This window comes from Crotalus tigris, unplaced genomic scaffold (genome assembly GCF_016545835.1).
Source record: "Crotalus tigris isolate CLP2741 ecotype Arizona unplaced genomic scaffold, ASM1654583v1 scf7180000023903.560294, whole genome shotgun sequence".
Taxonomy (NCBI): Eukaryota; Metazoa; Chordata; class Lepidosauria; order Squamata; family Viperidae; genus Crotalus; species Crotalus tigris.
Genome location: NW_024100260.1, coordinates 1 through 12,046, shown reverse-complemented (window position 1 = coordinate 12,046; position 12,046 = coordinate 1). Strand labels below are relative to the sequence as shown.

At 46.9% G+C, this 12,046-nt stretch overlaps 1 protein-coding gene and 1 pseudogene across 1 annotated transcript; both read right to left on the bottom strand.

Annotated features, from left to right (window-relative positions):
• Positions 1–545: 545 nt before the first annotated feature.
• Positions 546–1,540, bottom strand: LOC120298495 (annotated as a pseudogene).
• Positions 1,541–6,152: 4,612 nt separating this feature from the next.
• On the bottom strand, positions 6,153–11,749 carry LOC120298494 (arylacetamide deacetylase-like 4; the record flags this gene model as incomplete). Its single annotated transcript, XM_039322293.1, has 3 exons — positions 6,153–7,232; positions 10,684–10,747; positions 11,533–11,749. Coding segments are annotated over 3 exons (1,056 nt in total), but the record flags the coding sequence as incomplete, so codon positions are not given.
• Positions 11,750–12,046: the final 297 nt, after the last annotated feature.

Sequence of the window (12,046 nt, the reverse complement as noted above, 5' to 3'; positions counted from 1 at the left end):
CTTTTCAAGGACACAAGAACAGGTGTGGATTTGAAGCAGACAGTTCCCATAACAAACAGAACTTGTTTATATGGACTACGTAAGACATTGGGGGTTTGGCTGGGAAAACTATTGCTTAAGGCTATGAATTGGTGTTAGAACCTCAGAGTTAGTTTTGTTTCAGCAAAATCAATCAACTTAATAAACAATAAGATTTTTGGAAACAGAATGAACTTGGAGTTTTATTTGGATTCTCGAGCTGAATATTGACACACTGCTATCATGTCACCCCTAGTCCTTATTTTCATTAAACTAGACATACCTAATTCCTGCAACTGTTCTTCATATGTTTTAACCTCCAGTCCCCTAATCATCTTTGTTGCTCTTCTCTGCACTCTTTCTAGAATCTCAAAATCTTTTTTGTACCATGGCAACCAAAACTGGATGCAGTATTCCAAGTGTCGTCTTACCAAGGCATTGTAAACCCTTATTAACACTTCACATGATCTTGATTCTATCCCTCTATTAAGGCAGCCTAGAATTGTGTTGGCTTTGTTGGCGGCTGCAGCACACTGCTTGCTCATATTTAAATGATTGTCAACTAGGACAATCCCTCTCACAGTTAGTACTATTGAGCCAAGTACCACTAAATGTTAGCTTTCAAGCGCCACTAAACCATTTGCAGGATTTGGTGGAAAGACTAACACGGCCATCCCCGTGTTAAGCATTTGGGGAGACTCTTCTGGAAGCTTCCCGTCAGTGTGCACCCTTTGATGCAAAGTCAGGTTTGTGCTCTGGGTGAAGCTTTTCCCACACTCGGAGCAGGTGTAGGGCTTCTCCCCAGTGTGGGTTCTCTTATGTCTAATAAGGCTGGACTGAACCCGAAAGCTCTTCCCACAGTCCGTGCAGCCGTACGGCTTCTCCTCCATGTGCATTCGCTGATGCGCATTGAGGCAGCCCCTGTGACTGAAGCTCTTCCCGCACTCGTAGCATTTGTAGGGCCTCTCCCCCGTGTGAACCCTTTGGTGCTGAATGAGACTCGGTTTGTCGGAAAAAGTCTTGTTGCAATCGGCGCACTGATGCGGCTTCTCTCCTTTGTGGATCTTCTGATGCCTCACAAAGTTGGTGCTCTTGTTGAAACTTTTCCCGCACTCCAAGCACTGGTACGGCTTCTCCCCATGTGGATAATTTGATGGCAGGCAAGGTGGGCGCTCTGAACGAAGCTCTTCCCACACTCTAAACATGTATATGGCTTTTCTCCAGTGTGGATGATCTCGTGGGACGTCAGATGGGCGCTGCGACTGAAGGACTTCCCGCATTCCAAGCATTTATACAACTTCTCCACTTTAGGGATTCTTGGCGGTGTCAGCAGGTTGGATGGACCATGAAAGCTTTTGCTGAAATCGGAGGGTTGATGTTGTCCATCAGCATGGACAGCCTGATACGATGGAGGAATTAAAGAAACTAGAAACTTCTCTCGGTTTTCCAGAAATGTATATGAACTCTCTCCTTCAGAAAGCATTTCCCTGTCTCTGGAGTTCTTCCCCAAAATACCTTTCTGGGATTCAATCTCGGCAGATATTTCCCAGTGATCACTGAGACATCCATTTCTTTCCTCTCCTTCCTTTTTTTTTTTTGCTGCAGTGAGATTTGATGGAACTCTCCAATGGAACGAGGAAGGGGTTTATCGATCCATTCTTCTTGTTGGCTTCCTTCTTGGTGTGAGGGTTGAATTCGGTTCCAGACTTTCTCTTCAAAGAGTTCCTGCTCAATTTCTTCAGAGAAATTCACACATAGTTTCCCCTCTGATTCACTTTTCCATTCAGATCCTGTTGGAATAAAGATTGGGAGATGGTTAGAGCTCACACCAAACTATTTAGAAGTAGACTCTCTGGGAATATTTGGGGTTCCCCATTAAATAACAATAATGAGGAAAAAATGTTCTGGATAATGGATGTCCATGGAGGTTTTCAGTCATCCAGGTCATGGTTGTCCCAAAGGTGCTTTTTCAAGAGGCAACTGGACTTTGTTGTGAACTATATAAATAACCAAGTCCATAATGCGCTTTAACTCCCCTTTAACATAGGTATAAACAAATTAAAAATAAACATAATAATATAAACAAGTCGATATCCTAATTATTAAACAATACAATATCCAAATTATTAAACTATACTAATACTAAAGATAATAATAAAACTAATAAAAATTCTACTATAATAAACTATTAATAGTAATAATACTCTAAAATTTACTCATAAACTAAAATATGCTATGTTTTTTGCTATTTCAGTTAGTTAGTAGTGGAAATATAAATTTCCAAGCCGGGAGTATTCTGAACCATATAGCTCTATGTAACCTCGTATAGCTCTATGTAACCCTGACTAGAGAGCATGTATCAGTATGTCAGTGGAAGGAGTTTCTAAAGGGCATTGGGAGACTTCCTGGACACAAGCCAGATTGGAATGTCTTTGTCTGAAAGAAGCATGGGCTATCAGATGTCACCCAATGAGCCTGCGCCGTTATAAAGATGGTATGGAAGAGAGCATCATCCTTTTACCTGTAGGAATGGACAAAAGATGTAATTTCCAGAAGTAACAACACAGCATGAATGCAAGTAATCTTTGTAATCTTTCTGATCAAAATATATTTCTTTTTGTTATGAAACCATTTCTACTGAGTTATCTATCTGACTTGATTTAAAGAAGGCGTTTTTAACTCACAGTCTGAATAGAGTATGTAGTGGGAGGGGGGTGAGCTGAAGCTGCAGCAGCACCAGAGAGGCCCGGGGAGAATCAGCTGGAGCTGCAGTGTTGCTGGGGCTCTGCTGAAGCCCTGGGATCGGCCCGTGTGGCTCCAGCTGATTGGGGCTTCCAACTGCCTCGGGGTGGCTGGCAGCTGCACGCAGTCTTCAGGGGAAGAGTCAGCTGGAGCTGTGAGGCTGCCGTGGCTTGGCAGGAACCCCAGAATCAGCACATGCAGATCCAGTCAATGAGTGCTGTGTGAAAAAGCCAGCCAGGCAGTGAGTGAACGCATGGGGGAGAGGAGAATATAAAAAGGAGGGGCTTGGGTAGAAAGGAGGAGTGAGAGAGCAGAGAAGGCAATAGGGAGGAGAGATGTCGGTGGGACAAGCCTGAAGGAGAGAAGGGGCTGGCATAAGTGAGGCTTCTGTGGAGGAAGCCTGAGGGAGAGAAGGAGTCAGCAACTGGCCCTTTGAGGGCAACCATAATGCTGATGAGGCCCTCAATGAAATTGAGTTTGACACCCTTGCTCTACATGAAACCTTTGGGAGTGGCCCTTTCCCCCCACCATGGGGCAAAGTCTCCTCCTCCTGGTGCCATCCTGTTGTCCCTCTTAAAAACAACTTTAGGGAATTCCAGGAGAGAAAGGCTGCTTGGCTTAAAGGAAACTCTTCTGCAAAGTCAAGTGCAGGTAGTCCTCAAGCTACAACAGTTCATTCAGTGACTGTTTGAAGTTATACCGTCATCCCCGCAGTCATGTGATCAAAATTTGGATGCTGCTGATGATAATGATAATGTTGGAAGGGACCTTGGAGGTCTTCTAGTCCAACTCTCTGCTCAGGCAGCAAACCTATATATGGGGTCCCCAACCCCCGGTCTGTGGACCGGTACCAGGCTGCAGCATGCCAGCAACTGGGCCACACAAACAAGCACCGGCCCATCCATGGGATGCAGGCAGCACACAAAACCACACACCCTCCAGTCCATGGAAAAACCTCTCTCCATGGAACCAGTCCCTGGTGCCCAAAAGATTGGGGACCTTTGCCTTATACCATTTCAGATAAATGGCTGTCCAGTCTCTTCTTAAAAACTTCCCGTGTTGGAGCATTCACAGCTTCTGGAGGCAGGTTGTTCCACTGATTAATTGTTCTAACTGTCAGGAAGTTTCTCCTTAGTTCCAGGTTGCTTCTCTCCTTGATTAGTGTCCATCCATGGTTTCTTGTCCAGCCTTCTGGTGCTTTGGAGAATAGACTGACTTCCTCTTCTCTCTGGAAACCCCTGAAATATTGGAACACTGCTATCATGTGACACCTAGTCCTTCTCTTCATTAAACTAGACAAGATATTTCTTTGGATGGTTCATATTTATGACAGTTGCAGTGTGCCGGAATCATGTGAGTACCTCTTGTGAACTTCTGACAAGCAAAGTCAATGAGGAAACTAGATTCACAACGGTGTTACTAACTTAACAACTGCAGTGATTCATTTAACAAACACAGCAAGAGAGGTTGTAAAATGGGGCAAAATTCACTTAACAACTGTCTAACTGAGCAACAGAAATTTTGGGCTCAATTGCATTTGTAAGTCGAGGACTACCTGGGTTTTCACAGACCCATTCTGGCTTGTCCGATGAGGCAGTTGCTGTTTTGCCTAATTCAGGTTGAGGACGAATCTGGGGCTTGGTTCATCTTTCCTCTCCACATTTTCCTCTTCTTTTTTAAGATATTTAATTTAATAGCAGGAGCAGTGAAGGGTTGGACAATGAATCAGAACACACAGTTATAGCTGATTGGTTGAAGAGGGCTGGCTACTGTATGAGGCAATCTAAGCTTTGATTGGTTACCTTGAGTGAAAAGGGGGAGGTTCTTTGTTTCCCGCCTTTTTTCCTCTGAGTGCCCTCTATAATTTACCTCATAATACGTTGATTTACCTGATATGCTGCTGTTTGCCTGATTATCTTATTTACTATTAATATGTTTATTAATATAAAACTATGTGTTTTGTGTCAGCATCTCTGCCTCCATTTGGACACCAGCTGTCCAATTCCCTAACATTTTTCCCTGCAGTCCCTGATCGCAGAAGAGCTGAGGAGAGGGACACACACACACACACACACACACACACACACACTGTTTCATGAGGGGCTGGCAGTCTTCGGCCCACCGAACGGACTTGCTAGTTCGTGCCCTTCCAACACACACACAGACACGGACCAACACGCCCCATTCTGTCAACATAGCCATGCCTTTACAACACCTCTGCGCCATCTTCCCCTTTTCTCTCCTTGCCCTTTGCAGTGGGCAAAAATGAATCTGAAATGAAATAGAAATGAAACAGACTGGGATTTGTTTCTTGAGTCTTTACTGAAGCTCAAAAGGTTTACATGAAGTCAGTTGTCACTATTCTAGAAGCTCAGCAACCGGGGACCACCTGCAGCTAAAGCAAAGGTGGAGCAAGGAAAGCGGATACAGGAAGAGTTGAGATGGAAGCGTCAACAAGGAGAGGTCCCTTAAGATCTTACTGCATTAGTCTTGTTGGAGAGAAATGCCTCTTCAGAGACAGAGGAAAGGAAGGCACGGTTCAAGGCAAGGTCCTGTTAGGAAACAGAACCTATGCCAACGGGTGAGGGGGGCTAGCACAATAGGCCTCCAGAGCTTTTGGGGGCTGATTCCCTTTTTTCGTTCATTTTTTGGTCTGCCTGTGGGAATAATGGTTCCTGAAAGAGCTGCACTGGGTTTTCAATGACAAATGAAGGCACATATACATCTCCCAGGATAACGTTGCAAGATCCAATCTGGGTCGGTCACCAGGACCAGAGGTTTACTGTTCTGAGCATTCAGACCCGTGCCGGAGCCCATCCTCAGGAAACCTCTCTTTACTGGAATACAGGTAGTCCTTGACTTGCAACACTTCGTTTAGTGACTGTTCAAAGTTACAGCGGCACTGAAAAAAGTGATTATAACCGTTTTTCACACTTAAGACCGCTGCAGTATCCCCAGAGTCATATGATCAAAATTCCGACACTTGGCGACTGACTCATAGTTATGATGGTTGCAGTGTCCTGGGGTCATGTAATTACTTTTTGCTGCCTTCTGTCAATGGGGAAGTCAGATTCACTTAACAACCATGTTACTAACTTAACAACTATAGTGATTCACTTAACAACTGTGACAAGAAAGCCAGTAAAATGAGGCAAATTCACTTAGCAACAGAAATTTTGGGCTCAATTGTTATCGTTAGTCGAGGACTACCTATATGCACTTTGGGCCATTCTGTAAGTCGCAATTATGTGATGCCTTCCTATTGGTTCATTGGGGTGTTGATGGCTGGTGATGGGCTGTTGTTTCCTTGTGCTGTCATGTTCAACATTCTCCACAAGTTTGATATTCCAAAGACCACTGTCCTGACTCTAGGGAGGAGGAGAGCGCAAAAGTTAGACGTCTGGCCACTCTCCCAATGGTTCCTCGGTGCCACTTAGACTGTCATATGGGAAATTCTCTTTTTTGGGTAAGAGGGAAAACCACCGTTTCCTGCACAGCCTGACACCAGGCTACCTGAGTGGTGGGCTATGAACGAGCTGGAGAGGGCAAGGATGTGTCTCTTCAAAGGGTTGGTGGACCATCTTCAGGTCAGTTAAGCAGGACAGATGAATGAAATTATAGGGTATAACCTCTTCAGATCCAGATCTGTAAGGCAAGGGCTAGATGAACAAGGAAGAGGAACGAGGCTGTTTGATTTCTAGAATCGTTCTAGGAATTGGATTACACTATTCATACTCTTCCTCGTACTTGGAAACTGGATTGACCCCATATCTATCAGCGAGGTGATCCCATGGAATCCGTCCTTGAGGTGAAGCCAGGTGACAGGGACACCATTGTCTTCCAGCCTCTTCTTATAGAGCAAGCCATCATCTCGGAAAATGTCATATTCGCAGGTTAAGAGGAAAGTCTCTGGAAACTGCTGGATGACGGCATCTTCCGCCAGGAGTGGGGACAATATGGGGTCGAAAACTGTTTTGTATTTTTGGAAAAGATCTTCTGAAAACGGACCAGGTACAAACGGCACGTAACCCCGGCCTTTAAATTCCTCCGGAATATGTTCCGCACTGATCCATTTCTGATACTTTGCCATGAGTTCCTGCGGGACATGAGCATTGGCCATAATTTCATTGACCCCGGCATCAGTTCCCGACAGATAAACTGTGGCAAGACGAACAGCCTCTTTCTTGACTAAGAGGGGAATAAACTGGTTTTGCTGGTAAGAAGGTAAATTTAAATCCAGGCCTTGTAGGAAAGGATAGATTAGTATGTGGGCCCGGGGCTGTGGCAGGTCCTTTGTCATCAGAAGTTGCTGAGCAGTGCTGGCAACAAGTGTGCCTCCGCTGCTGTCGCCAGCCAGCACGATCCGTTTCGGGTCCACCCCGTAGTCCTGCGCATTCTTCAGAAAATGTGATAGGGCAGTGTAGCAGCTGAGTTGTTGAGCTGGATAGGGGTGCTCTGGCGCCAAGGGGTATCTGAAGCAACATTCAGTCAAAATACAATCTTTCAAATGCACTGGCATTCCTATTATGAAGATGAATATATTATAGCTGCCCCACCCCAAAAAGACTGGGCAGCATGCAACAACCAATAGAAGCAGTCCTCGACTTACAACAGTTCATTTAATAACTGTTGAAAATTACAACATCACTGAAAAAAGTGACTTAGGACCGTTTTTCACATGACCGTTGCAGCATCCCTGTGGTCACATGATCAAAATTAGGGCGCCTGGCAACTGATAGTTATGACAGCTGCAGTGTCTCAGGCTCATGTGATCCCATTTTGTGACCTTCTGACAAGCAAAGTCAGTGGGATTCAGTTAACAACTGTGGCATTTTATGTTAAGACATAAAATGGGGCACTTAACAACTGTCTCACAAAACAACAGAAAGTTTGGGCTCAGTTGTGATTGTAAGTCAAAGACTAGCTGTAATTCTGTAAACTACTCTGAAGTAACCCGCGGCATCCTTGTTGGTTCCTTATTGCTGTCAGTATTTCAGCACAGGGCTTTTCAGCTGGTGAAACGCGTACCACCTGTGGCAGGTGGTACGGGACCATCCTAGAAGTGGTCGTGGGGGGAGGGGAATGAGCTGAACTGGCGGCAGCACCGCACAAGCCTGAACGAGAGACGGCTGGAGCTGCAGGGCTGTCAGGGCTCAGCAGAAGCGCCAAGATCAGCCCTGGATTTCAGCTCTTTCCTTTGCGGGGAGGGGGCCAGGAGGAGGGAGGAGGCTTCCATGTTCCTCAAATCTGGGGCAAAGCAAAGCAACAGGAACCAGAAATTGTCAATCACCTGGCTGACAGTGGCTGCACTGCGCTGGAAGCGCAAGGCAGAGGTGCCCTGAAAACGGACCAGAGAGAAAGCAGAGCAGAAGGGAAATGTGAAAAAAAAAACCAAAACCCACCTCCAGACAGCCTTTTCCCCTCCTTTCTGAACACCCTGATGGTCCCCTGGGATGGGCGAGGGAGGCAGCAAGAGGAGAGGGGCGCCGCCTGCTACGGGGCTTCGATCTGTACTTCATCTTGGATAAGTAAGTGGCCGGGTGTCGCGGTGTCTGTGCAGGATGAGGCTGGGCTGCACGGGACGCTTTGTTCTGGGTAGGGTTGCAGCAGCCCTGGCAGTTTTTCAAAACTCCGCAGCAGTTTTGGAGAAAAAACGCCTGGCGGATGTCGCGTTCCTCTTTCCTCTGGAGAAGGTTGAAGGAAAAAGTTTGGCTCCTTCACTGGTTTCTCTTTTTTTGGGGGGGGAGTTTATTTATTTATTTATTTATTTTTAATATTTATATGCCGCCCAATCCCGAAGGACTCAGGGCAGAGTTTAGCAAAGAGCAGCTGTCAGCTTTAGCCTGTCTGATTAGACTTACAAAGGCCTGTTTCCAAAGGAAATCCCTCGCTCGGCTTCCCTCGTGGGATGCAATCCCCGCGGAGCAACCGTTTAAGACAGGGGAGGGCAACCTGGGCTCTTTTATGACTGGTGGACTTCAACTCCCAGAATTCCTGAGGCAGCCATGCTGAGGGGAAAGGGAGAGGTTTCCAAGCTGAGCCAGGCTGGCTCAGGAATTCTGGGAGTTGAAGTCCACGAGTCATCAAAGAGCCAAGGGTCCCCACTCCTGGTTTGAGATCTCTGAACTCCAGAGTTAATCTGAAACTTGCTCCATGGCTGTGATGGATCATTGATTCAATCAATAATTAGAAGTTAGCATCTAGATACCCATGAAAAAGAAATACCTTTGGGAAATATTAAACAGGCAGGAACAATAGGAAAAGAGGTAGAAAGCCTAGGCCCAGAAACCAACTATTACAAATACGAAAGGCTGCTCCAAAAGAAACATTCATTTCCCTCTCTTAGAAAAGTCAAGCCAAAAAACAAAAGTACCAGAGAAGAGTCTCTCTCTCTCTCTCTCTCTCTCTCTCTCTCTCTCTCTCTCTCTCTCTCTCTCTCTCTCTTTCTCTCTCCCCTCTCCTCTCCTCTCTCTTCCTCCCCCACCTGTGATAAGCACTAGCCTTGAACAAACCAAAAGAAAGCTGACAGGTTTGCCCTATCTCAGTGATGGCGAACCTTTTAGAGACCGAGTGCCCAAACTGCAACCCAAAACCCACTTATCCATCGTGGAGTGCCGGGTGGGTGTGGCCCATTGGCTGGGTGTGGCTGCGGTGGTAACGGAAGACTGGGTGGGACTAAAAAGTTCAATCAAGCAATTCCAACTTTGCAAGATCTTTTTTTTTCCTGCAAGAAGCTGAAATTGACTGAACCTTTTTTTTTTTTGCACATGGCAGCAGAGGCCTAAAGCGAAAAGGTTTTATAAAACCCAGCTGAAGGCCTAGGACTCGGGCGATAGAACGCATGCCCACAGAGAGGGCTCTGTGTGCCGCCTCTGGCACCCGTGCCATAGGTTCGCCACCACTGCCCTATATACACATAGAAACCAATAACAGGATTAACCCCAGACACACCAGCGCCTACAACAAGATTAACCTAGATACACAAAAACCTCATCAACAAGTTATTTCCTTCCCTGGGTCATAGGATTAATCAATCCTGCTGAAAGGGAAAAAAACCAAGCTAGGAAATTAAGAAGAACAAACTTCTTATAAATCTCATCAAAACTTAAAATAGGAAAAAGAGTATAAATTGTACCATGCATTTAGGTGATTTTTACTAGCTAGTCCAGAAGTCATTGCTGAATCACTTCTCTGTCTGGCTTCTGTAGTAAAATCCACTTTCTGGCAGTTTGCTTCGCTCAGTCTCAACTATTTTTATTTTTATTTATTTTGAGCCTATTTCAGTATTTTCCTCTTAAGTCTGAGTTACTCCCAGTTGCTTTGTTCTCCATTAATGAAATGCACATTCCCTCTCCTTTTTTTCTATTTTTGCTGCTTTTTCTGCAGCTGCAGGAATTGTATCCAGGGAGGAAATAAAATGCTTGCTCATGTTATTTGTCCTACAACTGACAGGATGCATTCTGTTTGCATAAGAGGTTTGGGGCTGTATTCTTAAATATTGTAACTTTGGACAGTCACTAAATGAACTGTTCTAAGTCTAGGACTAGACTTCGCCCAGCCTGGTTGGAAAAGCGCCCAGACGGGGAGAGAGAGCGAGAGAGAGAGCGAGAGAGAGAGAGCCAAGAGGGTGACAGCACTGGCAGAGCTTAATTCAGCTTCCTCCACAGAAAAGGCCGCGAAGCAGCGCAGCCTCCCTTAGGAAATGCTCGACAGAAACGAATCTGGCACTGCAACGGTCCCCAGTTCGAAGCTGTGCGGAGATGGATAGAGGAGCGGTGTCTAGGTTCCTATGACCATCGGAACTATGTGTTTTCCGATGGTCTTAGGCGACCCCTTTGAGAACCTCTGGTCTAGAGAGAGAGAGAGGGTATGGCAGTTGGCTTTTGTGCCTTCTGTGACACAAGTCAGCTTGAGCTCACTTACCCGATGCATGCGATCACAGTGTCACTTTGCCGGGCAATGAAGTGGCACAGCCTTTCGTGGGATCCTGAAATATCACAAAGAAGTGTTTGAATTGATGTTCAGATGAGAATGTCCCATTTCTCCCACCCCTAACTTGTATGTTTTTATCTGAGCACATGCATTTTTCCCCTTTGGTCCTTGGCATGCTGCAGAAGAATCAAGGTACCCCTTAGGCCAGGGATGGCGAACCCTTTAGAGACCGAGTGCCCAAACCACAATCCAAAACCGACTTATTCATCACAAAGTGCCAAGGCCGCATTGGGGGTAGGCGTAGTCCACTGGGTGGGTGTGGTTGCTGTGGTCATGGCAGATTGAGTGGGCATGGCTGGGGTGGGTGTGCCCATTTTGATGTTGCTTGTGGGGGGATGCCTGTGGGGGCTGGCAGAATTGGGGGAGATCCAGGGGGTCTCTGGTGGATGGGGCGTTGGCAGGAGGTTCGTCCTGAGGGGTGAGGCAGGGGTAGGGCGGGGGTGCCATTGCTGCAGGGCAAGGCGAGACAGGGGCGGCTGCTGCCTGATACCATCAGCCCCCGCACACAGGCCAGCGACGCAGGGGGGCGTGCTCTACCACCTCTACTTGAGCTTGCTAGCCAGCTGCTTCACCTCCTTTGTGCTGGGTGGGGTTGCCGCTCTGGGTGCCAGCGGCGGCCTAATGGACCTATGCAAGCTGACGATGGCGGCAAGTGTGCCACAGAGAGGGCGCTAAGTGCCGCCTCTGGCACGCGTGCCATAGGTTCGCCATCACTGCCTTAAGCCAAACATTTGTCCGTCCTTCTTTCATATCAATCAAACAATTATTTGGAAAACCTACGGGGGCTTCCAAACAAGCCTGCTCCTCCATGGATCCAGACAAGTCCTCGTCTGTTCTCTGGACTTGCTCTTTTGGGACAACAGACCATCACCGGCACTCTGTCAAAAAGCATTTCCTTGACAATCAAGTCAGATGGTTTCCTGGGATGTATTCCATTCCCAAGGAGCCTCCATATGAAAAATTCATGGCAGATGCCAAGTTTATCCAGAATCCTGGCCTGCACAGGGGAAAGACAAGAAAGAAACCAAAGAATAACACACAAAGGATCTGTTTAGATCAGCGGTTCTCAACCTATGGGTCGCGACCCCATTTGGGGTCGATCGTCCATTTTACGGGGGTCACCAAAGAAGGCGATCCGCCATTTTCCCCCCTCAGGGGGCGCCGCCGTGCATGCGCACCGCGCATGGGGGCGCCGCCGCACAGCGCATGGGGCGCCACCGCGCATGCGCGCTGCGCATGCACGGCACGTTTGTGTGATGGGGGTCGCCGTCACACAAACGTTGAGAACCACTGG